Source organism: Lactuca saligna, chromosome 9 (assembly GCF_052625555.1).
Source record: "Lactuca saligna cultivar CGN05327 chromosome 9, ASM5262555v1, whole genome shotgun sequence".
NCBI classification, from domain to species: domain Eukaryota; kingdom Viridiplantae; phylum Streptophyta; class Magnoliopsida; order Asterales; family Asteraceae; genus Lactuca; species Lactuca saligna.
The window spans coordinates 181779502-181806154 of NC_136425.1; the positions used below are offsets into that span (position 1 = coordinate 181779502).

The 26653-nt window shown below is 33.8% G+C and overlaps 2 protein-coding genes across 4 annotated transcripts; both read right to left on the minus strand.

Moving 5' to 3' along the window:
* Positions 1 to 1119: 1119 nt before the first annotated feature.
* On the minus strand, positions 1120 to 4314 carry LOC145018821 (methyltransferase). Of its 3 annotated transcripts, none has more exons than XM_078976667.1 (8): positions 4094 to 4314; positions 3916 to 3989; positions 3091 to 3233; positions 2951 to 2997; positions 2580 to 2688; positions 2440 to 2501; positions 1578 to 1692; positions 1120 to 1490 (listed from the first exon to the last, which is right to left on the minus strand). In XM_078976667.1, exons 1-8 carry the CDS (start codon positions 4244 to 4246, stop codon positions 1342 to 1344), a joined length of 852 nt encoding a protein of 283 aa, XP_078832793.1. In that variant the 5' UTR covers positions 4247 to 4314; the 3' UTR covers positions 1120 to 1341. The 3 variants fall into 3 exon arrangements, with proteins under 3 accessions (XP_078832793.1, XP_078832795.1, XP_078832794.1); XM_078976669.1 differs by having other exon boundaries at positions 3091 to 3228; positions 4094 to 4114; XM_078976668.1 differs by lacking the exons at positions 3916 to 3989; positions 4094 to 4314 and adding an exon at positions 3411 to 3852.
* A 5800-nt stretch (positions 4315 to 10114) lies between these two features.
* Positions 10115 to 13170, minus strand: EGY3 (ethylene-dependent gravitropism-deficient and yellow-green-like 3). The gene is made up of 6 exons (XM_078976408.1): positions 12440 to 13170; positions 12148 to 12345; positions 11846 to 12070; positions 11520 to 11758; positions 11194 to 11348; positions 10115 to 10654 (listed from the first exon to the last, which is right to left on the minus strand). The coding sequence occupies exons 1-6, from the start codon at positions 12995 to 12997 to the stop codon at positions 10299 to 10301; spliced, it is 1731 nt and encodes a 576-aa protein (XP_078832534.1). The 5' UTR covers positions 12998 to 13170; the 3' UTR covers positions 10115 to 10298.
* Between the last annotated feature and the right edge of the window lie 13483 nt (positions 13171 to 26653).

Sequence of the window (26653 nt, forward strand, 5' to 3'; positions counted from 1 at the left end):
TCATTGAATCCCACTTTAATTATAGTCTTTGATATAAATAGTTACAATACCCTTCATTTAAAAACACATGGACAAAAAGAATAATGAAAAACAACATAAATAACATCAAAGAATAGAGAACAAACTTTCAAAGCATTAATCTTAACAAGAAAAAAATCAAGGTTATAGTTTCTTTACCAAGTCTTTTTTTTTTTGCATTAAGTTAAGCACCTATTTATAGTTTCTAAGAAAAATTAGCAAATACCAATTCTCATAGAAGGTAAATATTAATTACAAAGGAAAGGTATATCACCCCCTTTAACATCATATAAACTTCAAAGATATACTTAGAGGTAGTAGGAGCCATCATGAGACCGAATAGTTACTTCAAAGTTTAGAAATTGCTTCTGTTTATAAAAGGTTCATAAATGGTCCTTGCTTAAAAAAAAAACGAAGAAATTGTCCCTAATTAAAAAATGCAGAAAAGGTGCATTTTATAAAATAGAATGTTAAAAATGACATTTTATTGAAAATAGAATGCTATAAAAGTTCTTTTTTTAGAGTCCATGTCAAGTTCAAATGACCATGAATTTCTAAAACATACTAACTTGACAATATTCCAATGACCAAAAGTGATAATTGATCTAAGACGCGATATTCCACTCAAAAAAATTATAAAAGATCCTTATCTAATATATCCGCCTCTAATATTCTTGGATTATTTCTGCAATGATGGCAGGTTCATCAGCATATTCATCTGTCTTGTGGTATTTATTTAGGACCTATCGTCTCATCCGGTTAGTTAACATAAGCGGTTGTTTTTTTTTTTTTTTCCAGAACATATATAATATAGAGATCCCAGAAAATATGGAAATAATCAAAAGGGTACTATCAATATCCTTTTTTCCATATGTTAAATTTAATATTTAGACCTAAGTTATGTTCTAGTTGTTACAACATTTATCAATTATAGCTCAAGTTTTTAAAATACATAAGTAATACTAATAACTATCTGATTGTTAATAACAAATAGAACTTTCTTTGAGGTTCCTACACCATCATTTACATTTCATGATAGCCACAAATCCACAATCATTTCGAATAAAAACAAGAAAGCCACAAATCCAACAACAAAATTACTTTGTATCGGATAAATAAGAGCTATTAAGTGTAACAATTTTTTGCATAAAATTAGTTCACCTATCGAGGATTAACGGAGACATAGTTAGAATTATCAAATATCCAATATCTTCCATAAGATTGAGTGGATCATTCATTCAACTTTGTCTAAGGCATATAACAAAGTCCATAATAGAAAGTCTACTCTACTCTATCAGTTGCTACCTAAAATCACATTAAGAATCAGATAGTCGATCGCCAGGTGTCAGACCATAACATTGTTGTTGCCAAAAGTGCAATTGTTGCGGTTTCAACTCGAAGGCGATGTGGGCCCAGCCCTACAGCTGTAGCTCCCGCTTCTAGAATCAGTTTCACCTCGGTTTCCGTGAAATCTGGAACATGATAACATCACAATGTTGTTTCAGACCATAACAGCCTCGTAACCGCCAAAATAGATTTTCAGATAGTAAGTTACTAACCGCCTTCGGGTCCCACAATGATTGACCCAATAGGCTCTTGTTTGGATAAAGTCAAAACATTCAAAACCGGTGTTGCCTCAGCTGCAGCTATAAAAGATAGTTTCGATTGTGAAACCTAAGCGAATAAAAAAAAAAAAAAATGAAAACATAAGTTTTATAACAAATCAATTCATAAAACAAGAGTAAGTTACATTTTGGTCCTTCTTTTAGGTTCTTGTAACGTTTTTGGTCCCTGTTCCACGTAAAATGTCAATTTTTGATCGGGATGCATAACTGATTTTTGCAACTTTGGTCCCAAAATTATAGTCATTTTACTTATAGTAGATTACACGAATGGCCCCTATGGTTTGTGGTAATTTGCACGTTTGATCCCTAACTTATTTTTTTAACTCGGAAGGTCCCTAGAGTTTGTTCTTGTTGCACACTTGGTCCTATCCTACCTAAAAAGACTATTTTGACCTTGATTTTTTAATTTATTTAAATAAGATGGGATAGGTAAGGTAAGGTAATGTGAGGTAGAAGTGGGGTTGGGAGTGTGTTTATTTAAATAAATTGAAAAATCAAGGGCAAAATAGTCTTTTTAGGTAAGGCAGGGACCGAGCGTGCAACGAATATAAACAGTAGGGACCTTCCGATTAAAAAAAATAAGTTAGGGACCAAACGAGCAAATTACCCCAAACCATAGGGACCATTCGTGTAATTTACTCTTTTACTTATAAATTATAACAGGATGAAAAACATTACAAAAAACTCAAATTGCAAGAGAAAACTGTTTAAGACCAAAACTTGAGGGACCAAAAATGTAATTTACTCGATCAAATAATATTAAACAAATTCATGTATGAGATTACAAGTGACTTACGATAGGTAAGAGGTCACGAACTTTTAAAGGAGGGTTTAAGGTCATTTCATGTAGACGTTGACCTACAATTTAAGGTCAACATTTAGAATATAAAAATGCCTAAAGATAATTAATTCAATAAATAAATATATAAAAATTACATTGTTTAGCTGCAGCCAAAATGACTCGTTGCAACCTATCGACTCTGTTGTCAGAAATTGAAGGAGAACGTTCGGTCAAAAGCGGTGTTACACTGCTTGCTCCAAGCTCCTAAGATTATAAAAACATAAAAGAGTAAATTACAACAATGGTCCCTGAGTTTTGTGAACTTTTACAATTTTAGGACCTAAGCTTTCATTTTTGCAACTTTGTAAAATGACTTACTCTTACTTTATTAATTGATTAATGAATTGCTTGATTACTATATAAAATCCAGAAACCCAGGGACCATTCTTGTAATTTACACAAAAACAGAATTTAGATGGGTTTATTGATAAAATATGGAGTTGTGGTAAATACGATGAACACATACTGTGCATTTTTCTATGAGCCAGTCAGATCGACCACCCTTTAGAGTACCTATACAAAAAGAGAAAAAAAAAATGTGATTTTAAGAAATTAAATTATGATTTGTGTATTTATGTATTTATGTTTATGGTCAATGGGGCCCACCGAAAGCTGCAAATACATGCCATTGGGTTGTATTTGTAGATACTAATTTTGGATTTTCAAGTGCCACTACATCTGCTCCAGTTCTATCAATGCTTTCTATGCACCCTTTGACTAGACCTCCTTTTCCATTAAAAAGCTCTATCCTTACAAAATCATGATAAAAAAAAACACAAATAAATCTCAAGGTAAAAACATCCAAGTTCATAACAAAAAGATGTGGAGGACTATTGTTCCTCTATCACTACTTAACCTTTTGTAAACAGGAAATTAAAAACAAATGTTAGTACTTAAGTGATGTCATTGATGACTCAGGAACTCACTTTAACATGATTCTACTTATGGAGATACAGAGATAGAGGAGAATAAGTTCATGAAGATCTCAATGAACTTCTTATTGTTGCTCTTATTCAAGCAGTCTACTTCAGTTTAAAAAGGCTGTTTTGAGTGCAGAGTCATGTGACTATGGAGTTCCTTTGGGCAGGAAGTTTTGATGGCCTTACATAGATGTTAGATGGCAATTAGGTGTGCACTTAGTATCCTGTAGTATCATAATCTTTAATTTGAGTGCACTTTTTTGTCAAGTGTATCTTCCATGTATGGTGACTATGTGTCTTATCTACTACACTTGCTTTGAGTTCAAGTGTTCGACTACAAGTTCAGGTAGAATATCAATTTCTGATAGCAGCAGAAAGATATTGAGTCGTTCAGAAGCAATATGATGTAATGCGTAAGACACAAGTGTTGGTGATTAAGAAAAGTAAAGCGTACATGTCAATGGGAATATCTTCAATAGGAAGCAATTGCAGTTTGGATTTCGTGGATTACCTGTCATCTGTGTTCAGCCTTAGAACTTTAGTCATATGCCAGAATTCATCCCCTTGCACACGAACAGCGGAACCCTAACCAATTAAACAAAACAATTAACAGACTATATACGCTCCAGAATGAGATGGATAATAAGTTCACCGGTGTGTGATTGTGTTCGTTTGAGAGAGGTGTTTGCCTTGGAGGGAGGGAGGACATCGGAGAAGAATCGAGGGAGACCGCCGCGAGATTGATTAGATGAATCTGATGAAAATGCTCGGAAGCTCGAGGCTTTCCGGCATGACCTGTTAACAGCAACGGCGAAGCGAGGGCTCCAACTGAGAGCTTGCATTTGATGCTTTCTAGAAGGGTTTTGCAGTCAGATTGAACAGACGTTAGTGGAAGTTGGATAAATAGCCACTGTAACGTTTGCACAAATTAGGGGAAAAAAATGTGTTCAAGGGTTTCAAATGGAAATAACATAAAGTTGTGAGGCTAATGTATGATAACCAAAACATAGTGTCCAGAACTGAAAATTAGATTTAAAACATAATCGAAATACATTTTAGATTAGTTAGCCAAAAGGTTATTTTTTATTTATTTATTTTTTACAAAATTGTAAAAATGGTCCTTGATATGTATTTTTTTAAGATTTTAGCTAATACTTTGATTTTTTTGATTGATGGTCTTTTTGAATTAGTTTGTATGTAAAAATGGTTTCTCCGAAAATTGAAATGACTAAATTGCTCTCTTAATATATTTTTTATATTTTTCTATTTAATTTAATGTTTTATTAATAATAAAATAGGGTCCACACTCCCATTCTCTCTCTCTCTCTCTCTCTCTCTCTCTATATATATATATATATATATATATATATATATATATATATATATATATATATATATATATATATATATATATATATATATATATACACCTAAAAGGTTGAGAACGCGAGAACACTTCTGGACCAATCAAATTATAAGGCTATATTAGTAATTGTGTATTTATTTTAAATTTAAACAAATTAAATTCAAATCTTAATTTCCTAAAATTTAGCGATAATGATTATCTACCTAAAATAGAATATGAACCGATTTTTTTTATTTCTTTTATTAATGGATGATAAATATAATTTATATTATTTTTGTAAAATAAAAAATCCTTTTTTTTCTAATTTTTTATTCATCAAAATATTTTCAATCATATATGACTAAAACATTTGTAATTATAAAAATAAATATTTGTAATCCTAAATAATAAATCATAATTTATAGATAAAATTTATAAATCAATAAAAATAAACTACAAATCATACATGAATATTCTAACAAATAAAAAAAATCAACACATTAAAAATTATATTCATCAAATAAAAATTTCAAATATTGAGTTTATACATTTATATAATTATATTCATAAAAGAATATGTCAATACTAGTTTCATACATTTATACATAATTATATTCGATAATGATTAAACCACTTCAAGTGAAACTTTTTTTGCAAAATTCATCCCTATATCAGCTATTTTCTTGAATTGGTCGCAACCCCTTCCTTCTCTTTGAATCAAATGGCTCACAAGCTTGTGTAACGAGCAGGAACAGACACGATATCTAAAAAATTCTAGCATTCCTTTTTTTTTTATTAATATCTACAAAAATGATAATAGCATGTAAAGACAATAAAAAGACCAACAAAATATTAAAATGAATGATTAGTAGAAAAGCATATGTTGTTATAATCATAAATGATTATTAACAACCATGTTTATAATCATAAGTGATTATACAAAATACACATCAGCATAACAAGTGTAATAATGGATGATAACAAGTGTAATCATGGATGCTTCAGTCCATCCTAACCCAACCCGACAAAAAGGAAAATGTAATTGGCATTCAATTGCTTAACTAAAACAAGCACTACAAGAAAAATATACAACTACCACGATTCAAATCATTGATTTGCGAGGGGAAGGTTAAAAGCGTATTAAAGCTCCATGTCACCACAACCAAGCTTCAGGATCACCTTGCACAACCCAAAATTGTAATTTAACACTAATCCAAATCAGATGATTTCCAGGAAGTTTTAATTCTTCCATTGTGTGAACTATTATAAAACATTCACAAGTCAAAATAAATATAACCATATCTTCAACTTAATCGATTAAGAACCAAGATACATAATGGAATCAGTTAGAAATTTTGGGAACGAGATTACCTGCATTCACTAAAAACTTCACAGATGGACCATTTGGGCACTCGATCTTGTTGATGTTCGTAATTAGCCCTAGGTAGGGTTCTTCTAAAGGCACCACTATCAGAAGGATTCTGAAATTCATCTGTTTGGGTGGATGAATATGAGATTGTTGTGGTGTTGAAGGTGGGTAAGATGTCACCGAAGAGAGAAAACGAAAGCGAAAACAAAAACAAGGGGGTTATGATAGGCAATCGAACGTACCACCTTGTATCATCGATGAAGACAGGGGCGATACTTTTTCATGCTCCGTTCTTTCCACCTCCTTAAACTCTCATCATGAACCAGTAACACATAATCAAAAAAGACATCCAAAATAGTAAAATTACGAAAAATCCCTAAACAAAATGTATTAATTTTAGGAAGACCTTATCCTTTTCGAGGTGTTCTTTGATGCTAATTTTGGGACCCAGATGTATTTGGGTTTCTTCGTCATCTTCAGTTGCATAACAAGAGGATTAAGATGCGTCGTCATGAACTACAGATCCAGATGGTGGTGCTTCATGCTTCTCGACTTTACCATCGATATAACCCATGTTGGCTCACCGGTCATTGGTGTTGGATTGCCGGCCGAAGAGAGGAAAGAAAAGGCAACTGTAATCATAGAGGGAGGCGACTTACTATAAAACCCTAGAGAGAGAAAGAGAGAGAGGGGATAAAGATACGTGAATATGATAGGAAAGATGAGATAGGGTGAGAAATTGTAGGAAATATGTAAATTTGCAATTCCTATTATGCCCTTTTGGCCATTTAAAAGTTACACTTTAATGCCAGTAGTTTTAGAATTTTTCATAAATCATCCATTTAATACTAACCTTAGATCTAAATATTTAAATGGTCCAGATCTGTTCTCGCGTTCTCAACCTTTTAGGTGTTCTCATTTGATCCTACTCCTATATATATATATATATATATATATATATATATATATATATATATATATATATATATATTGTCCATTAAGAACAACATGAAGCAGCCAAATGATCATTGTTTTCAAATGAAGAAGTTAAAAATATGTAAGTGTGATGGACAAATATGGTCGTGTGGCCATTTGACACGATCATTGTCAAACCTGCAGGTCACTCACTTCATTTAAAAACCTAAAAGATGCTACATGACTTCATCCAGTTCCATTCTAACATTTATAACTTGACTTTTACCGACTTAATATGGGCTTAATATATTATAACTAAGTGATATGGGCATATTTAGCTATAAAATCCATGCATTATCTTAATACTTTATGTTGTTTTTGTCTCATTTATTGAACAAAATGTGTTTAATTAGTTTAGAATTTCATTTTTCAGCAATGATGACATGCTCGGATGGAAAAGGAAGCGGAACTAGCGATTGGACGCTTGGATCTTGGATTTTGAAGAAAGAAGGATGTTGTTGGACAGCTTGACCCCTCGTCAGTGTTTTGGTCATATCTCATGAACCTTAACTCTGATTGACAAGATTCAAAATGTTCTGAAAACTAGACACAATTTCGGACGACTTTCGTGTTTTGAGAAAATGCTGATTCCAAATGGACTCGGCGAGTAGGCCATCAACTCGGCGAGTTGGTCAGAAGTTTCGCAATTCTTGACTTTGCCTTGCCGTACACGGGATTTTAAGTGATGGACTCGCCGAGTAGGTCACTGTACTCGCCGAGTAGCCCCTGTTTTCATAAAATATATATATATAGAAATGCTTCTCATTCGAACCCTAACGAATGGGGGAAGTTTAGGACGATTTTTGGAGGCCAGAAGGGTTCTTAGAAGTTGTGGTTTTCGAGATTTCAACCTAGATATCAACTTGGAAGAAGATCAAAGGCAATATCACACTACTTTCATCTTCATCTTTTGCATAAACCATGTTTCAATCATTAGATTATGTTTTTAGTTTGTTATTTGTTGTAGATATGAGCTAAAAACTCATAACTTCTGTTTAGGATAGATGATTTTGTGATTATGGTTTGATTTTATGGTAGGATTAATTTAATATTGGTGATTTTGTTGATTCTAGCTTGTTAAAGAACCTTATGTGTGATTGAAAATTATTTTTTCTGTTATTAGGAAGTTAATTAAGCTGTATGAACATCGCTTAATTGCTACCTCATATAATTTATGTGACCACTTTATTATATGACTAAGTTTAACGACTGTGAAACTAGAATTAATAGAAAAATAGGTAAAATCATGTGTGAGCTTGTGTGATGACCATCAACAAGAGGTTAACTAAAGGACCAAATTAGTTAACCATTACAAGTCTAAATTAACCCGAATAAATAACCTAGTGAATTGAATTAAATTAGACAACTGACCACTGTTTGAGTTAGTTTGTTCTCTAAGGATTAGTGCAGCGAACGTGAATCTAATCACTTGAATCGGTAGCCAATAAAAGAATTAATCCATTGCACTATTACCATAATATCAACCATAGGATCAATTGAGTTGAACTAAACAGAAGTTCCCTTCGTTATTGAATTTAGTTGAATCTTTGCTTATCTAGTTTTTAGTTAAGTAGTCTAAGTATTAGTTGGTAAGTTTCTAGTCTTGCAAAACTAGAGAAACCCCTTTTTATTATTTGTTTTATTTAGATAATATTAGCATTTATTTTAATTGTTTACCGTTCCCTGTGTTCGATACCCTACTTGCTTGAACTATATTACTAATGGATAGGTACACTGCCTTTCGTGTGTTTATTTTGTGTCTAAGCTAGTAGGATTAAAACTAGCTGGTTTTTACACACATCACTAAGTATCGGACACACGAATCATCTTTAATTAACATTGAAATTCATATCCAAAAATCATGATTAAAACACTAACTCCATTGGAGTACAATTCAAGCTTCATTTAATCAAACTGAGTTTTAGTTTAGCAGTATCAAATGTTGTCATTCATTTCTGAGGTCGAAGGTTCAAGTCTCGTCCTAGACATAGATGTATTAAGTGTTAGATTAAGAGTAGATTAGGTTTACCAGTTAAAAAAATAGTAACTCTATGGATTTTCCTCGATTGAATGGATAGTAATTGTTAGAAACTTTTCCTTAACTTCTTTATAACATCAAGGATATCTTTGAGATTTCATCTAAAAACTCTTTATTAACTTATTATGAAGTCAATAAGTTTTAAGAAATGTTTGGCATTGAAAAAAAAGGCTATTAAAACAACTTCTACATAAGCATTTGAAATGAGTTTTTAAAAAGTCAAGATTTTTAACTTGTGCAAACTTCTTATGACTTATTGACTTATTAACTTTGAAAATAGTCATTTTACATGTATAAGCTAACCACTCACTTTTTAACTTATTAACTTATTGATTTTTTCCACCACAAAATTAATCCAAATATTTTTTAAAAACTCATGTTAGAAAATTCACAAATTAATAAGTCCTTGCCAAACACCTCTTAATTACATTTTTGAACTTCAAATATGAGGAATCAAAGGATGGTTCTTCATAATCTAAATCAAAACTCAATAAAAACTCTAATCTTCAAATGCAGGCAACGACAAACATGTTTTTAAGGCATATATACTTGTCGGTCACATATTTGGTACAATATCGTGCGCTCAAAACATGGGAACTTTTGATGTCAAATCATTTATTTTATAATATTTTGATGGGAGTATGGGACAGCTGTTACATAAACAAGGGTTAGAATATAAATAATAAATAATAATTTGGATATTCAAGAATAGTGTACATTAACATTTTCCCAAATGGTTGAAGGAAGCAGCATGTTGCCTATCTTCCAGATTATTTCATTTTTATTTATCCAGTTAAACACATTTTGTACGTTGAAGCTAAAATCACACCACACTTTCATATTCTTTTATTCATAATTCTTAAACTCTATATTCGAAATCATTTCTAAAATATAACTAGATGTTCATAGAAGTGTTTAATAAATGTGACTATATACATAGATTTTTATATTATAAAAATACTAATCCCCTATAGAATAAACTCTTTTCATTTCAATGTGCATTGTAAAAATATTAATCGGACATAAAACTTTTTTGAAGTTATGTACAAAGATTGTACATGATACAATTGTATTAGTACAATGAGAGAACATAAGTCCCTATAAAATAAAAAAGACACGAAACTTTTCAACAAAAAATATACCAACCAACAACATACACTACTAGATTCACAAATCGCCCCTAAAATACGGGCCATTAAGAAACGTGCTAGAGAAGGTCCCTCCACCATTCGGGAAAAGTGTAAGCAAGCATATGAGCCCAAGAACAAACCCCCAAGCATACCTATCATCCCCTAGAGGGGTAATTTCGTCTTTTGCAGGTATTTCTTCACCACCTCTAAAAAAAGTCGAAAATAGCCCCCAAGCTAGACAAAGGACACTACCGCTAAAACCGCCGATGACTAAAAGGAATGAGGCGGCAAATGATAATAGTGCCGCCGTGCTCCGACCAAACATGGCTTGAGCTATTCGGCCTCCTTCGAGTCTTCCAATTGGTAACAGGTTCAATGTAGTCACCACCATTCCTGTGTATCAGATAAAATTTTATCTGGTAAGCTATATATGAGTGTTACTTTTTTACTTTAATACAAAAAGAACGATATAATAGAAAAAGTAAAAGGAATTATGATTTCCCATTTAAGTCCTAAAAGTTTCTAGAAATTTAAAATTTTCCCTCCTTTTTTTCCGTCACATTTCCTAAAGTTTGTAGCGATTTTGTCAAATATTTTTTAAATATCATTTAAAGTTTGTAGTGATTTTGTCAAATAAAATGACTATTTTGTTTGCTAAATGTAGCTAATTTTAAAACTTTTGTACCCAAAAATAGAATAATTTCACATGGAACAAAAACAAAGGCTGTATAGAAATCTCAAATAATTACCAAAATTGCAAAGCAAGTATATTCAGAAACCAAAAATGTAATTTACTTTTTAAATTGAAATGTTGAATATTAGGGAACGACCAAAATACCATTCAAAATTGAGTTTTGTTAAACTCGTAGAACTTTAGAAAATGACCAAAATACCCTTTTATCCGATAATGAAAAAGTTTCAAGGAGCCTCACCTAGAAGCCCCGCAAAGGCAAGAGGATCCACAGGAACCCCAACACCTTCCACAGCATAAGGCAACACATTTCCTAAATCGTCTGTGTATGGACCAATTACAAACTGGATAAAAGAAAGCAACGGATTATTGTAAAAGAATTGAGGTCTTATGTACCTGCATACAAACAATCCTTAATTAAGTAAGGTCGATTTATTTTTTGGCTTAACTCATTAAGTCAAAAAGATAATGCCATGTATAGCTGTCCCGATTAAGTGCTTAACTCTATTAAGTCAAGAAAAAACCCCTTAATGAAAAAAGAAAAAGAAAAAAAAAACAGAGTCTTACAGGGCATTGTCTCCTCCATTAAAGCTTCCATCGGCAACAAAAGCAGCTACTGCAAGTGCTAGTGACGTCAAATAAGCACTAGCTGTTCTAGCCACAGGAATATCAAACAAAGCCTTTTTATTAGGAAGAAGAGATTCGTAATTATTCATAACCCCCAAACACCCTGTCCAATTTGAGGGCACAAGAAACGATGGACTAAGTTTCACACCATAACGTGCTGCTGTAACCCTAGTCGCAATCTGCATTACATATCAAATTCACATTCATTTGGGTACTTAAATCGGTCAAATTTGACAAAGTATGATAGAAATTGAGAGAATTGGTACCTCTGAAACGCCTAGAATTGTTAGGAAACCGGTGAAAAGTGGCACAACGTCTGCTAAATAGTCGTTGAAAGTTGCATTGGGTTTCAGGAAGAAGCCGCTCATTAAAGCAATCGTCCCGAAAGTGGTCACTGCTAAAGCTATTGCACTGATGTAGCCAGAAGGAGTGCTTAATTTGGTTAATTCGAATTGAAGATCGATCTCTGATTTCGGTTGAACAACACACACCTTGTGGCAATACGAATGGCGAATAAGCATTCAATCATTAAGAAGTAATGTGATGATATGATCAGCAATCGAGTTACCTGTTTTGTAATGTCATCAGACTTTTCCTCCATGAACCACAACACGACTTCCCTTCCTGCTGCTTCCGAGAGTTTCTGTTCTAATGTCGGGATTATTTCTTCAATGGGTCTCCTCAAGTTCCCGATAAAAATCCCCCCATCGCCAAATCTCCTAGCATCGGTTGCGAAAAATGTAGTAAACCCAAAACAGTTTTTTAGCTGCAATTCAAAAAATATATAGTATATGATCAGATTTCACATGGGTTTTGAAGATGGAATCGTGATTGTTTCGTTTGGGGGAGAAAGGTTTCACCTTGTTGAGATCAAGAGCTTTGAAACTCTCTTCTGCTTTCTCGAGCCTCTGTTTCTCTCTAGATAAATTATCACGAAGCACTTGATTGAACAAACCCACTAGTGGATTATCGCTGCTTCTTTCTCTGTCGAGTTCTTTTAGCTTCCTATCTGTTCTTTTCTTTTCGAGCTTAATAGCAGCTTCAATCGACGGATTACCCATGAATTTCTTGAAATCTTCATCAGTCTTCCAATCCAATTCTTGCTGATCCTCATTCCCTTCACTTTCAGCTCCATTTTCTTCGCTGGGTTTAGACCCCAAATGGGTTTCACCATTTTCGTTTTCGCGTTCAACCGAAGCTACAGTTACAGTTGATTCTTCGGTTTCCCTCTCGGCTTTGACTGAAATCTTGAGTCTTTTGGGGTTGTAGAGAGTAAAAATACGATGGGGTTTGTGATGAGAAGGATGTTTGAGAAGCGAATTGATTATGATTCGTGGGTTATTAGTTTTCTTGTGTTGTGTGCCTGACAATGAAGAAACTGAGTGGGTGATCGCTGGAATGGAGCAACTGACGACCATTGTTGCAAGATTACTTGAGAATCGTTGAGGCGAGAACAGCAGAGCAACATGATGGAGTAATTAAAGGAAATGGGATTTTGGATCGATCGGAGATTGATCTAGAAATCCGATTGCTCTAGAATGTTAGAGAAAGGTTACAGATGTCTGCTTCTTGGCTATCCGCAAGAAAATGACAAAGACCGCACCTATATTTGCAATTGTTGTGTGCTTTATTTAAGGGGCTAAAATAGAAAATATGAACGCTCCTAGTGAAATTAGGAAAATGATTAACACTAATCAATTATTATTTTTTTAATATTTTGTTATTTTTTATTATCTCCGTTTTATATTTACTGTCCACTTTTCATTTTTGAAGTTTTTATTTTTTAACTTTATCATTATATATTTTATTTTAGATATATAATACTTGATAATATATGAATTGTGTTTTAAATCTTTTTTTATTGTTATAAGTTTCATTAAATAATATATAACACAAATAAAAATACTTAAGATCAAAGTTAATGAATAAAAACTTTAAAAGTCAAAAAAGAAACAATAATTAATTTTTTTAATTTTATTCAAATTATATCTATATCGTAAGTTAACATTCGACTGGTATATACGTAATATCTATGTGGTATCCATATAGCACATAAGATTGAAAAAATATGAGTGTCAATCAAAATAATACGACACGATAAAATACACAAAATAATAAAAAAAAAATCGATGCTGTTTGTTTTATGTTCATATCAAGTGTTAAAAAAAACATAACGAGATCGTATTTGTCGAGTTAGGGGGTGTTTGTGATTTCATTTAAAAACAACTTATTGACTTTTTGATTTTTTGAAAAATCAATAAGTTAAAAAAAAAAGTGTTTGACAATGTAATAAGGATTTTCAAAATAACTTCTTATAAGCGTTTTCAAAAAAGAGATTGTAATAAGTTACGATTTCTAACTTTTTAAAGATCTTTATGATTTTTTTTAGTTGTGGAAGTTAAATTCTCCTTAAAACATGTATAAGGTAAGACAAACACTTTTTAAAAAACTAGTTTTTTCACCAGAAGTTAACAAGTCATTTTGCATAAAAATTCCATTTAAGATTCAAAATAAAATCTCAAACACCCTTTTAGGTGCTGTTTGTTTTTTCTGAAGCAAAATGTCTGCAGTCTGCGGACCACATCTGTAGATCTCTACAGTAGAAGAGGTGGACCAAACGTCTGCAGTCTGAAAAAAGAAGACTGTTTGTTTTTTAACATCTGCGGGCTATTAAAATAAACTGAAATCTAAATAAACTGATTTTTTAAAACTTCAAAGCGAATTTTTTATATATCTTTACGACTTTATTATAAATATATAACGAATCTAGATCAACTTTTATGTATTATTATATAAAAAATAAAAATAAAAATGGTATTAATTCATATACATATTTGATAAAAACCAACAACTTTGATTGCAAAGTTATAACTAAACATTATAATTAGTGATCAAAGAATTTGATACATAAATAGATGGAAATAAACTTCGATTTTTTCAAATAAATCTATTAAAAACGTACGATAAATATTTTCTCGAGAAATTGATGATACTCTATTAAATAAAGTTTTACAAAATTTTGGTAAAAAAATATAAGAATATATTATGATTTTTTTTTCATATTTATATAAACAACTTCAACGACTATTATTATAATAAATTTTTATTTATAAATTTGTTAAAAATATCATGTTTGTATCGTCAAATGTTTTTTTTTAAGTTTTGTAATTTTTTTTCATATTGTTTATCATTAAGAAAGTTGGAAAAAATATAAATTAAAAAAAAAAACTTAAAAAAATAAAGATATATATGTTTTTTTAAGCTAGAAGATGTCTGAAGATGTTAGAAGACTCTGGTCCACATCTGCGCCAAGAAGAGTGCGCGCAGACATTTTTAGGTCTGCAGTCTTCAAAAAAACAAACAATCTGCGAAGACTAATGTCTGCGCGTGGTCTGCGCGGCGCAGACAGAAGACGTCTCGCAGATCTGCAGACAAAAAACAAACACTACCTTAGTGTTCAAACTTCGACACGAAATTGACATAATATTAACACGTGTTTATAAATTAAATCAATTAAACGTTTATTATATTTTATCATTTTCGTATTTGTTGTGTTCGTGTTATATAATTTTTTTTTGTCTCGACTAAAGCACAACACGATTGTCGGTTATAAAAAAAATAACTGTAACATCCGTTCTCCCAGGTATCTTATTTTATGTTTTAATATTGAGTTTTTGGAGACAGACTCAGCGAGCAGGCGCTCAGACTCGCCGAGTAGGAGCACGGATGGTCAAACTGATTTAATGTCGGACTCGGCGAGTCCACGCTGTTTAATGAAACCCTAATCCCCAGAGTTTGAGACCTATTTAAAGGGGCTTATAGCCACCATTTGCGGCTACCAGACCCTTGAGAGAAGCCCTTATTGTGCTTGAACGTTTGTGAGAGAGAAGAAGCCATTATTGGACCTTTGTGGGTTTGTTTTGCAAGAAGAAGTTGATTCCAGCTTGGAGGAGGCCAAGGAGGTTACATATTCGTGGATTTCAAGCAGAGGGCATCATCTTTGAGGTAGCATATCGACCCGCTTTCTATTTTGTTAAAGCATCCATGGATCTAGGGTTTCTTATGCCCTTTATTGGGTTGATTTGTTGAGAATAAGGTCCCTTATCATGTTTAGATTTCATATATGGACCCATAGTGGTCCAGAGAAGGTTATCCATCTTGCTTTATGTTGGGTTATGGAAGAGATGAACTTAGAGTGTTGTATTTGGGTCTAAATCATCAAGTAGTGTCATTTGGATGTTGCATGCATATCAAGTTTGAATCTTTACGTGTTTATTGAGCTTGGGGAGGTTAGATCTATGGATTAGAGGAGCGGATCTGACCTCAGAAGGTCATTTCAGTTTGAGCATGGCTTAAACTCTCTGAGTCCAAGAACAGACTCGGCGAGTAGGATAGGTTTTCCCCATAAATCACACAGATGGTAACTCGTTGAGTTGGGGAAGTGACTTAGTGAGTTATTTGGGATTTTAAGGATGGGAGTTCATGACTGAACTCTCCGAGTCACATTAGTGCACTCGGCGAGTCTGGTCAAAGGGTTGACAGTTGACTTTGTTGACTTTTAGGGTTTAGTCAACTTTAGAGTATTTGAGCCTTAAGAGGGGTAAAATGGTCTTTTACCCTCCTGAGAGTGCTAAGAGAGGGAATGGTCTAGCCTTGGGAAATGTGTTGATGCCGAATGTTTATTTTCGTATGATTACGCTGAGGCTAGATCCTATTTCATGGAGTCCGAGATTTCCGAGTTACCGAGTTACACGAGGTGAGTCTTCTCACTATACGTTACCTAGAGTGGTATTATGATTTGACCGGAAGGTCTTATGTGCTATGTATGAGATTATGTGCCATATATGCAATTATGTGATATGTGTTGTATGTATGATGTATAATTGTGTAGATCGGACCGGATGGTCCAACGATTTAGACCGGGCTGGAGGGCCCAACGAGCTATGACCGGACCAGAGGGTCCAACGAGCTACGGGACTAGAGGGTCCCGTTGAGACACATCGATCAGAGGGTTGTATAGTAGCCTAGAGTGGCGTATGTGTTATGTGTTGGGTACGAGGCTGCATTTTAGTACCGCATACCACCCACAAACTGACAGACAGAGCGAGCTGACGATTCAGACGCTCGAGGACATGCTTCGGGCATGTGTACTGGATTTCGGCGGAAGTTGGGACACGTATTTGCCCTTGGCTGAGTTTTCTTATAACAACAGCCATCATTCGAGCATTGGTATGCCACCCTTTGAGCTGTTGTATGGAAGGAGGTGTCGAACCCTCATTTGCTGGGGTGAGGTAGGGCAACGTGTGATGGGTAGTACAGAGATAATGCTTCAGAAGACAAAGCAGATACAGCGGGTCAGACAGAGGTTATTGATCGCTCAGACTCGCCAGAAGAGTTACGCGGATAGGCGTCGGTCGGAGCTCGAGTTTTAGGTCGGGGATTTTATGCTCCTGAAGGTGTCTCCTTGGAAAGGAGTGATCCGTTTCAGGAAGAGGGGCAAGTTGAGGATACACATTACTTATCTATTATATTAATCATATACCTCCACATAACATATACATTCATATAAGCACAAAACATATAAGTTCCTGACATATATTTGTAACACCCGTTTTCCAAAATGGATGAGTTGGTAGCCTAAAGGAGTCAAAGGTATGATTTTTGAGGAAAACCATATGTCACGACGTAGTGCATGATATGCCACTACGTGGCATGACATCCGAGGAACGTGTGCTTTATTGGATACCACGACGTCGTGGCGGTAGCAGCCTAAGCCTATAATTTTTAGGGTTTCTCTCATAATTAAGCATCTTAATTCATGGATTAGGTTTTTTCCATCAGTCCCTATCTCTTCATTACTAAACCTAGGCTCCACACATGATTGAGAGCTTGTTTGCTTGATTGAAGAGCTTGTTCTTAGATTTTGGTGAAGCTTAAGGAAGAAGGAAGTTTTTATTGGTGCAAGGAAGCAAAGAGCTAGCTTGGACCCATCACTGATCGCCCTCTTTTGATTTATGAGTTATTGAAGGTATAAAATTCATACCTTGACCTTTTGTTCTTCTTATTTCAAGTTTGATTTCATTTTGGTTGATTTTTTTTCCCTTCCATGGATGTGCTTGGAGTTTGAGGAACTATTGAGCTTGTTGTGGCTCTCAAACTATCATTAGGTTTCTGAGAATGAGAAAGGAGCCATGTTTGGGACAATCTTGTGTTCATGAAAAAGTTTTGGACATCATAAGAACTTAATGGACTTAGAGTTTTAGATCTTACCTTGGAGTGAGGTCCTAGTGGATAAGGATGGAAACTTTATCCATTAAGTCAATAAGAAGGATTAGATCTAAAGTTTTGAGCCATAACCTGTAAGGACTTGTGACAACTCGAAATTTCTTTTGCACGAACCATTTAAAAATAAATCAATTCGGATTTATTTTTGTTCTCGTTAGTATTATTTTGGGCCTAACTGAATATTCTAAGCTCAGTACAATTAAGGTTTGGGTCCAGGAACGAGTTTTTTCCGAGTCATTTCGTAGCATTCAGGTCGAACACCCCTTCGAGAGGAGTGTACAGCCGCAAACTCGAGTTTACGGTCGTACACCCCTACCCCAACCCCTTGGCCAAAAACTCACCCCTATATAAGGGATGAGTGGTCTTCATTCCACACTTTACACGCTCCAAAGGCTTTCTCTCTCTACTCTCTCTCTACCTTCATCGAAAATTCTTCAAGATCTTCAAGATGTGAGTGTTTTCCCACCTTGATTGTTGCTACATTCCTTATTCTAGTGATGAATCCATGTTTCATCTCATGAATTTCATCTTCTTTCTAGATTTTCTCTTTCACCAAGAACACACACTAGTTCTTGGTGGCTAAAAACCACATTTCAAGCTTCCTAATCGTAAGTAACTACTCTCTATACTTGATATCTACTAGAAAACCTTGATTATCACCTAGAAATCAGCCTAAAACACATGAACACAGAGGGTTTACGACCGTAAACCATGTGTACGACCGTACACCCTTCATTGGCCGAGAACTCCAGTTTTGGTCAATTATTGGTCTTAAACCCTTCCTTAAGCCATGCATGGGACTTAGAACACTTCCAAGCGGATAGAAAGGACCTAGAAACGCCACACATCACACTTTTCCTTGAGTGTTTACGACTGTAAACTCATGGGCCGAAAACCCATAGGCTGTAAACCCATGGACCGTAAACCCTGTTGGGCCGCAAACCCCTGACCGTACACTCCTTTTACGGCCGCAAACTCCCCATTTTTCAAATCACATACGATTCTAACACTTAGTTTCAAGTGTTTCCTAGACCTTATGGTGATTTCCTTCCGTAACTAATAAGTGTTATTACCTCACTTAATACATGTATATGCTACTACATGTTAAATAGGATCCGTTTGTGCCCGAGGTTTCTTTTGGCACTCAGTATTCCTACCGACTTACCTTCGAATCCCACTTCAAACTGTGAGTTCATACCCCCTACGTTTTTTCTGAGTTTTTCATGTTTTTCAGGGGGGATACAAGCAAAAGTACAAGGAAACTTGTGCACAAAATATATTATTTTGCTTAAGATAATTATATTTCAGAATGCTTTTAACATGGAAAACAGTTTTACCAAATGATTAACAAATCAACTCGTAGAACAATTTCCAAAACTAGAGTAATGAACTTATGAATCCTGTAGAATAATGTATCTTTTTATAAAGGATTCATATTAATCAGAAAAAGGGTTTTCTATACTATTACTTGTAAATTTGCTAGTCTAAGTTGGAGACGCGTCCTTGGTAACACTCCCACCGTATTCGAGAGTGTAGGACCACCTCTTGTAACCAGAATCTCTTGGAGGGAGAGCGTGACTGTTGTGCATAGATCTATACGGGACTAACTAACACTATCTACAGTTAGGCAGACATGCCTGGGGTGAAAAAATTCATAAAGGATACCGGCCCCGTTACGTGCCATATCAAGTTAATGTATGGTTATAAAACTCACAACCTAGATAGCAGAGATTTAATTTTGTAATTATGAATCAAATGAACTAACCTCAAAGTAATAACCGATTTGATTATTGGAGGGTATTGATAGTACCTTCAGGATTTAGTTCAATACGTTTTCTTTTACTAGTTTCATTTATATAATAAGGCTAACTTACCTCCCTGGGAGTAACCAGGGTTTTTTAAAAGAAAACTACGTTTATCGATATAAGTATGGTGGATACTTGTACACCTCGGCTCAGAACGGATAACCAACCATCAACTTTTAGGGAAAATATAGGATTTTCCCAGGATAACTCGGTTTTTCAAACTCACTTTTCATAAGAAATATAGAATTTTCTTGAGGAATACTTTTCAAAAGGATCAAAGAAACATTTTTCCACCAAAACTATATGCTTATGAACTCACTAGCTTTATGTTGATATTCTTTCAAAACTGCTTGTATTCTCAGGGAATTAGTAGACAGGTACTTCCAGATCTTTTGGTGAAGTCGGCGCGTAGAGTCACGTTTTTCTATTTTTCTTTTACTAATAAATAAAACTTTGTACTAAGACAATGTAAATCTTTTTCATATATGTATTTAATGTTTGGTTGTGTTTACTGATATGAGCATATTTAGTTATAAAATTCATGCATTATCTTAATATTTTATGTTGTTTTTATCTCATTTAATGAACAAAAGGTGCTTAATTAGCTTAAATATTTCATTTTCAGCAATAAAGACATGCTCAGAAGGAAAAGGAAGCAGAATTGGCGATTGAAAGCTTGGATCTTGAATTTTGAAGAAAGAAGGATGTTGATGGACAGCTTGACCCCTCGTCAGTTTTTTGGCCATATCTCATGAACCGTAACTCCGATTGACGAGATTCAAAATGTTATGAAAACTAGACACAATTTCGGACGACTTTTGTGTTTTGAGAAAATGTTGATTCCAAGAGAACTAGACGAGTTGGGCCTCAAATCGACGAGTTGGTCAGAATGTTCCAGATTCGAAGATGCCTTGCCATACACGTTGTATACGTGGATTATCAAAAAAAAACTCGACGAGTTTGTGGTGAAAACTCGTCGAGTTGGCCCTGTTTTCAGAATTTTCATATAGAAACACTTCTCATTCGACCCCTAACTTTTTCTGGAGGCTAGCTGTGATTATTGAAGACCAGAAGGGTTCTTGAAGCTTCAGTTTTCGAGATTACAACATAAGAGACAATTTACAATAGAATCAAAGGCAAATAATCATTCTTCTTTTCTTAATATTTGTTTTGAACCATATTTGAATCATTAGATTTTGATTTTAGGTTATTACTTGATGTAGATATGAGCTAAAAGCTTTTTACTTCTGTTTGGATGAGATAATCTTATGAACATGGTTTGATTGAGTGGTTGGATTAATATTGATTTATTTATTCATCCTGTTAAGCTTATTAAAGATCCTTATGTATTGATGATAAATGTTTTTAGTTAACAAATAAGTGATTGAGTTGCATGAATATCTTCTTGATTACTTGATTCTTATAGTTTTGTGAAAACAAGATTGTAAGCCTAGGAATAGTAAATATGAAACTAGGGTTAACTGGGAAAAATGTAAAACAATGTGTAAGCATGTGTGATGAACAACCATACATGAATTGATTGAATTGAACAAATTTGATTAATTATTATTATAAGTCTTGATACGAGCTGAACACTAGGAAACTTGTTAATTTAATCACTTGATCACTTTTAAACTAACTTGTCTACTAAAGGATTGGTAATAATGAACATGAACCCAATCATATTAGGAATCGGTGACCATTGACATGTTAATTCATTGCACTTACCACGAAATCAACCATAGGAATAAGTAAATCGAATTTGAACAGAAGTCTCTTTTATCATAGATTCTAGTTGTCCTTTCTTGTTCTTCTTAGTTGTTAGTTGTCTTTGTTTGAGTGTTAATTGATTGTTTAAGTTTCTAGTCTTGCAAAACTAGAGAAATCCCCTTTTATATTGTTTTATTTAGATAATATTAGCATTTATTTTAATTGTTTACCGTTCCCTGTGTTCAATACCCTACTTGCTTGAACTAAACTGCTATCGATAGGTACACTACCTGCGTGTGTTTTTTTTATTTGAGATTGTTAGGATTAAAACTAGTTTGTTCACACACATCATTTACTATGCTTACTATGATACAACTGTTGTGATACTACGCATGACGTCAACCACCCCCGAACGTTTCCGTCGTTCTGGTTTGGGGGTGTGACTGGACTAAGCTCTTAATGAAGAATTGTAGAATCTGTCAGTAACCACGACGTGGCCAAGGAATGATCACAATGTTGAGGAGCCCAACTTCATGATAGTTTTGTTTGGACATGCTCATGAAGTGGCCAATGAGGGTCCATGACGTAGTGATGTCCCGTATGTCGTCTATTTTGTCCCGTCATGCCTATGACATAACGTGGCAAAGAGGTATCCATGTCGTGGTGGTTGTTGACTTGGTTAACTGTTGACCATTGACCGTTGACTTAGGGTCAAACTTTGAGTATTTGGGTTGTTGATTAAGGATTCATCTATTTTTGGTAGCAGTTAATTCGTGGGATTGAGAAATGCAAGGAAAGAAAGTGTTGTTGTGCTTTTTTTATTCTTTGGTTTAGGTGAGTTTCTCACTATGCTATGTATCCCATTATATATCCTTTGCATGGTAGTATAAATATACTATTTGAGTACATGTATGCTAGTTGATTAGGTGAACTCCTTGTTATACATGTGTGGAGTAGGACATTTGGTATCATGATATGTTAGGTTTGTAGGGTCTTGCCTATTGATTATATGATACTGTTAAGAGTTATGTTTAGTGAGGATAATAGGGGAAGGTCAATTATCAAGTTTATGTATGATTAAACAGCAAAGGACATGATTGAGAAGTTATTAATGGCAGGGTAACTAAGGAAGGTTAGTTGCCAAGGGTATGCAATATGCTAGTATATGTTATGTGTTTATATTGCATGATTATGTGATAATGATAGTTTGCTTCCTATGTAGTCTATGTTAGATAGACTAAGAACTCTTAGTCTAATGCCTTATTGCGATGTTCTCGTCTAATTGTTCGCTCTCTAGTAGATTATCTGTTCGACTGTCTATCTTATCCATGACTATATAAGACTTTATGAATTGTATGGAAGACCGGGATTTGACCCCTAGCAATAGTAAGGAAGACCATGATGTAGCTCCTGGCAGTGAAGTCTAGGTTGGGCCCCTTTAATCCTTCAGCAAGACCCGTTATGTGAGTTGGGTTGGGCCCATGAACTCTTGGGATGGGCTCGTTGGGTATGGTATATGTATGTGGATATGAGATTGGTTGCTCGACACTAGAGTCGAGGATTTTTATGTGGATGCATTGTATCTATGGTGGAATATGTGATATACCGGGGAACTCACTAAGATTTATGCTTACAGTTGTGGATTAAACATTTTTGTAGGTCATTTGTGAGAAGAGCTCGACGAGACTATACACACGCATCAAAGATATTCGTTTTTACGATTTTGTTAACTTAACTATGATAATGTATGGTTTTCAATTAATCAAATGTTTTTCAATGGTTTTTGAGACAAATATTTAATGGGTTAATTGATTTTAAAACTGAAAATCTCTTTTTAATTTTGGGACGTTATAGGATTGTTGGTACCAACTCTATACTAGTAGGCTGATTCCCCCGAATGATCTATCTCATTATCTTAAACACTACAACTATGGGAACCGATCACTTCCCTTGAAGGTTCTATCATGCTCATCTAAGCCTTGACCATTTCCCCTGAAGGATCTATCATGGTCAAGAACACTAACACATACACAAATATAGCTAACATAATAAACAAGTTAATGTAACTTACTTGTACCAACAATCAATTGAGTAATACTATTGATGTAGGCTAAAATGAACTCGCACCTCTTTGAACACCTACATTACATACCAATAACCTCTAGTTATTTTATATTTCATTTATCACTTAATAAAATTTATAGTATGCTTAGTTTTTACTTTTTTTCGTTATAATAGCTAGTTCGAGGACCTATTTACCCTTGTTATCCCCATTACTTTAAAATTTTAATATTTATTATAAGTAATATTTCCTTATATTTTTAGGATATAAAACACATGTTCTAATGTTATTTCTATATTATCTATAGATGACACAACTTAACCATGCAAATCAACCAATATTCTGGACCAATTTGTGAAGATGGTCACTAACACCTACAAAAAAGCGAGTAACAGTCTTTGAAAAAAATATATGTTGAATTTAAGTGTCTAAGATTATAACGAAATTGGTATAATACTTATGAACAAAAGTAAAATCCTTTTTAGGTTGCCTTCATAACTAGAAAAATGGTTTGGATTGATCAAACGAGAGAGATAAATGATTGATTAACCAAAGGACTTCTAGCCTAGCGGTATCAAGTGTTGCCCTCCCTCCTTGAGGATGAGGGTTCAAGTCTCGTCTGAGACATATGTGGATTTAAGAGTAGTTTAGGAATATATTGTGTTTTCCATAAAAAAACGATTTATTAATATATTATATGATTAATATATTAATTAAAAATAGTAATAAATAATTAAGAATTAATTATAGGTTAATTAGAATTAATTAGAGGTATAAGGGTTGGACTATAATTATTCAATAGTTGAGCAAAAGAGACAATCCATATTTGACATCCCCAAATTACGGTCATTTTAAAAATTTTATTTATGCTTATTTGAAAATCAGAGCATTAATTTTAAAGAATAATGTTGTGGAATTTTTCTCAGAAAATAAGATAAATATATTATTAAGGCATTTCCGAAGCAATGTATTTTGTTTATATTAAAACTTTGGGATGTCATCGTCAATACAGAAACATAGACATAAACAGACCTTAAATTTATTTACTCTAGTGATTTACATCTTCTTTAATCTTTCAGTGTAATGTAGCTTCGTATCGACACATGTGATACAAATAAACTGAGTGGTCAGGTTAGGAAACCTGGTGAGTACATATGGATTTCAATCTCACAACGTTATATATTAGAACTTACAATATACACAATTTTACCTCATATAAACAATTTTACCCCACCCCGTTGATCTTTATGACGACATGGTCTATACTCTTAGATCAAAAAATAACATCTTTACCTAAACCATACTGTCGGATCGCGTATATCTAATCCATGATCTTGGATCAATAACTATGCCCATTCCATACTCTCAAATTACGGATGATTGACTATGTCTAATCTATGCTCCCAGATTAATGACAAATAACTATGTCCTCTCCATACTCTCAGACCAAGGACGAATGACTAAGTCAAATCCATGCTCTCGGATCAATGCCAAGTTTTAAAGTTCTATTCTCTATGTATATCTCACTCGTACTCATAAGGAGATACTACCCAATATTCCTCTTAATTAATTTAGGTTTACTCTGTATCCTAAATCATCATATTTATCATATATGCTTTTAACATGTATTTCAGGCAATATCAAATATTTCACACACAAACATATATTTAATACTCTAATCAATACTTGTATTAAGATCATGTTCATGAAAGGGACTATGCACTCATTTTTTAAAATGATCATTCCAAACTCAAGCAACACTTCGCTTCTAACAATTCTATTTTCCTTCGACGAAACTTAGTATCATTACCGCTAGATTTTAGTCTAACATTTAATAGCAACTATTTACAAGCGACATTGTTTTATAAGTGTTAAACAATACTTTTCAACCACTATGTACAGACAAGGCCCGGGCATGAAACACCGGAGGGTAGGACCATGTTGACATTATAACACTTCTGAAATCCAACAACTCTATGCGATCATTCAAACCAGATTCCCCGTATCGCAAGTAGTTAAAAGATATTATAATAACACTTTATATTTTATAATACTTAGCACATATATTTTTTATAGGTTCATAATAACGACTTATGACTATAAATATAAGTTACGTTGAAAACATAATAGTGTAACTTAACTTATCAGGTTTTTAACTAAAACTGGGAAATTACGCAGGCAGAACTCCGACTCTAAAAACTTCATTTGTCGGCTTTTTGACGACTCAGAGTTTCTCTATCGCTCCCTAAAACTTGGAGAAATTGAACAAGAAAGAAATACGGATTTTAGAGAGAGTTTAGAGGAATGGTGTAAGAAAATATGAAGAATTCATTTTTTATTTATAGGGGCTTGATCATAGAGTAGACCCTAAGTTTCATTCGTATCTTCCGCGTACGAGCACCGTTTTCTACGTTCTTTATATACACGCGTTGGTATTTACGAGTACTACAACTTTCATTTAGACCCTGTCGGCTAATTCTCATTCTATCTCAAATTTACAATTTTGTATCGAAATTAGCGCGCTTGAAGATTAGCGACTAAGTTTCGTCCATATCCTTGGCATACGGACTCTGTTTTCGACTGTATTTTTATTGTTGATCTCCTATTAACGAGATCTCCAGTTCTTGTTTAGATTGTTTTGGCTAAAAATTGACCAATTTAAAATTCGATTTCCGAGCTGTGCACTGTTATGCTAAATCTTAGAAAAATCATAGCTTCCTCATACGAAGTCAGTTTTGGACATTCTTTTTATGCACGCCCTCGGTTTAATGTATACTATGAGTTTTGTTTAGATCTTCGAGGCTAAAAAGTATACATAAATTCACTTTTTACGATTCCCAATGTCGTGCCGATTTTGCCGCAAAACTTCGACATGTCATAACTTCTTCGTTATAAGTCAGATTTCAACGTTATTTATATGTATGAAATCATAACATATAATATAACTTTTGTTAAGATTATTTATCCTAAATAATGTTTTATTAAAAAGTCATTTTTGACGTTTATTGTCTCTAAATTGACTAGCCCAAATCCGCGAGGGTTACAACAGAGCCTTCCATGAGGTGGGCGGTTTTGAAGCCCCTCTTATGGGTGTTTAGAAGTCTCCAACTCATATAAGGAAACACCATTTAAATAGGGATAAAGTGTGACATCCCCAATTTCACGGTTAGAAAAGACCGATTTGTTTATGCTTTGTTTTTAAAATCAGAGTA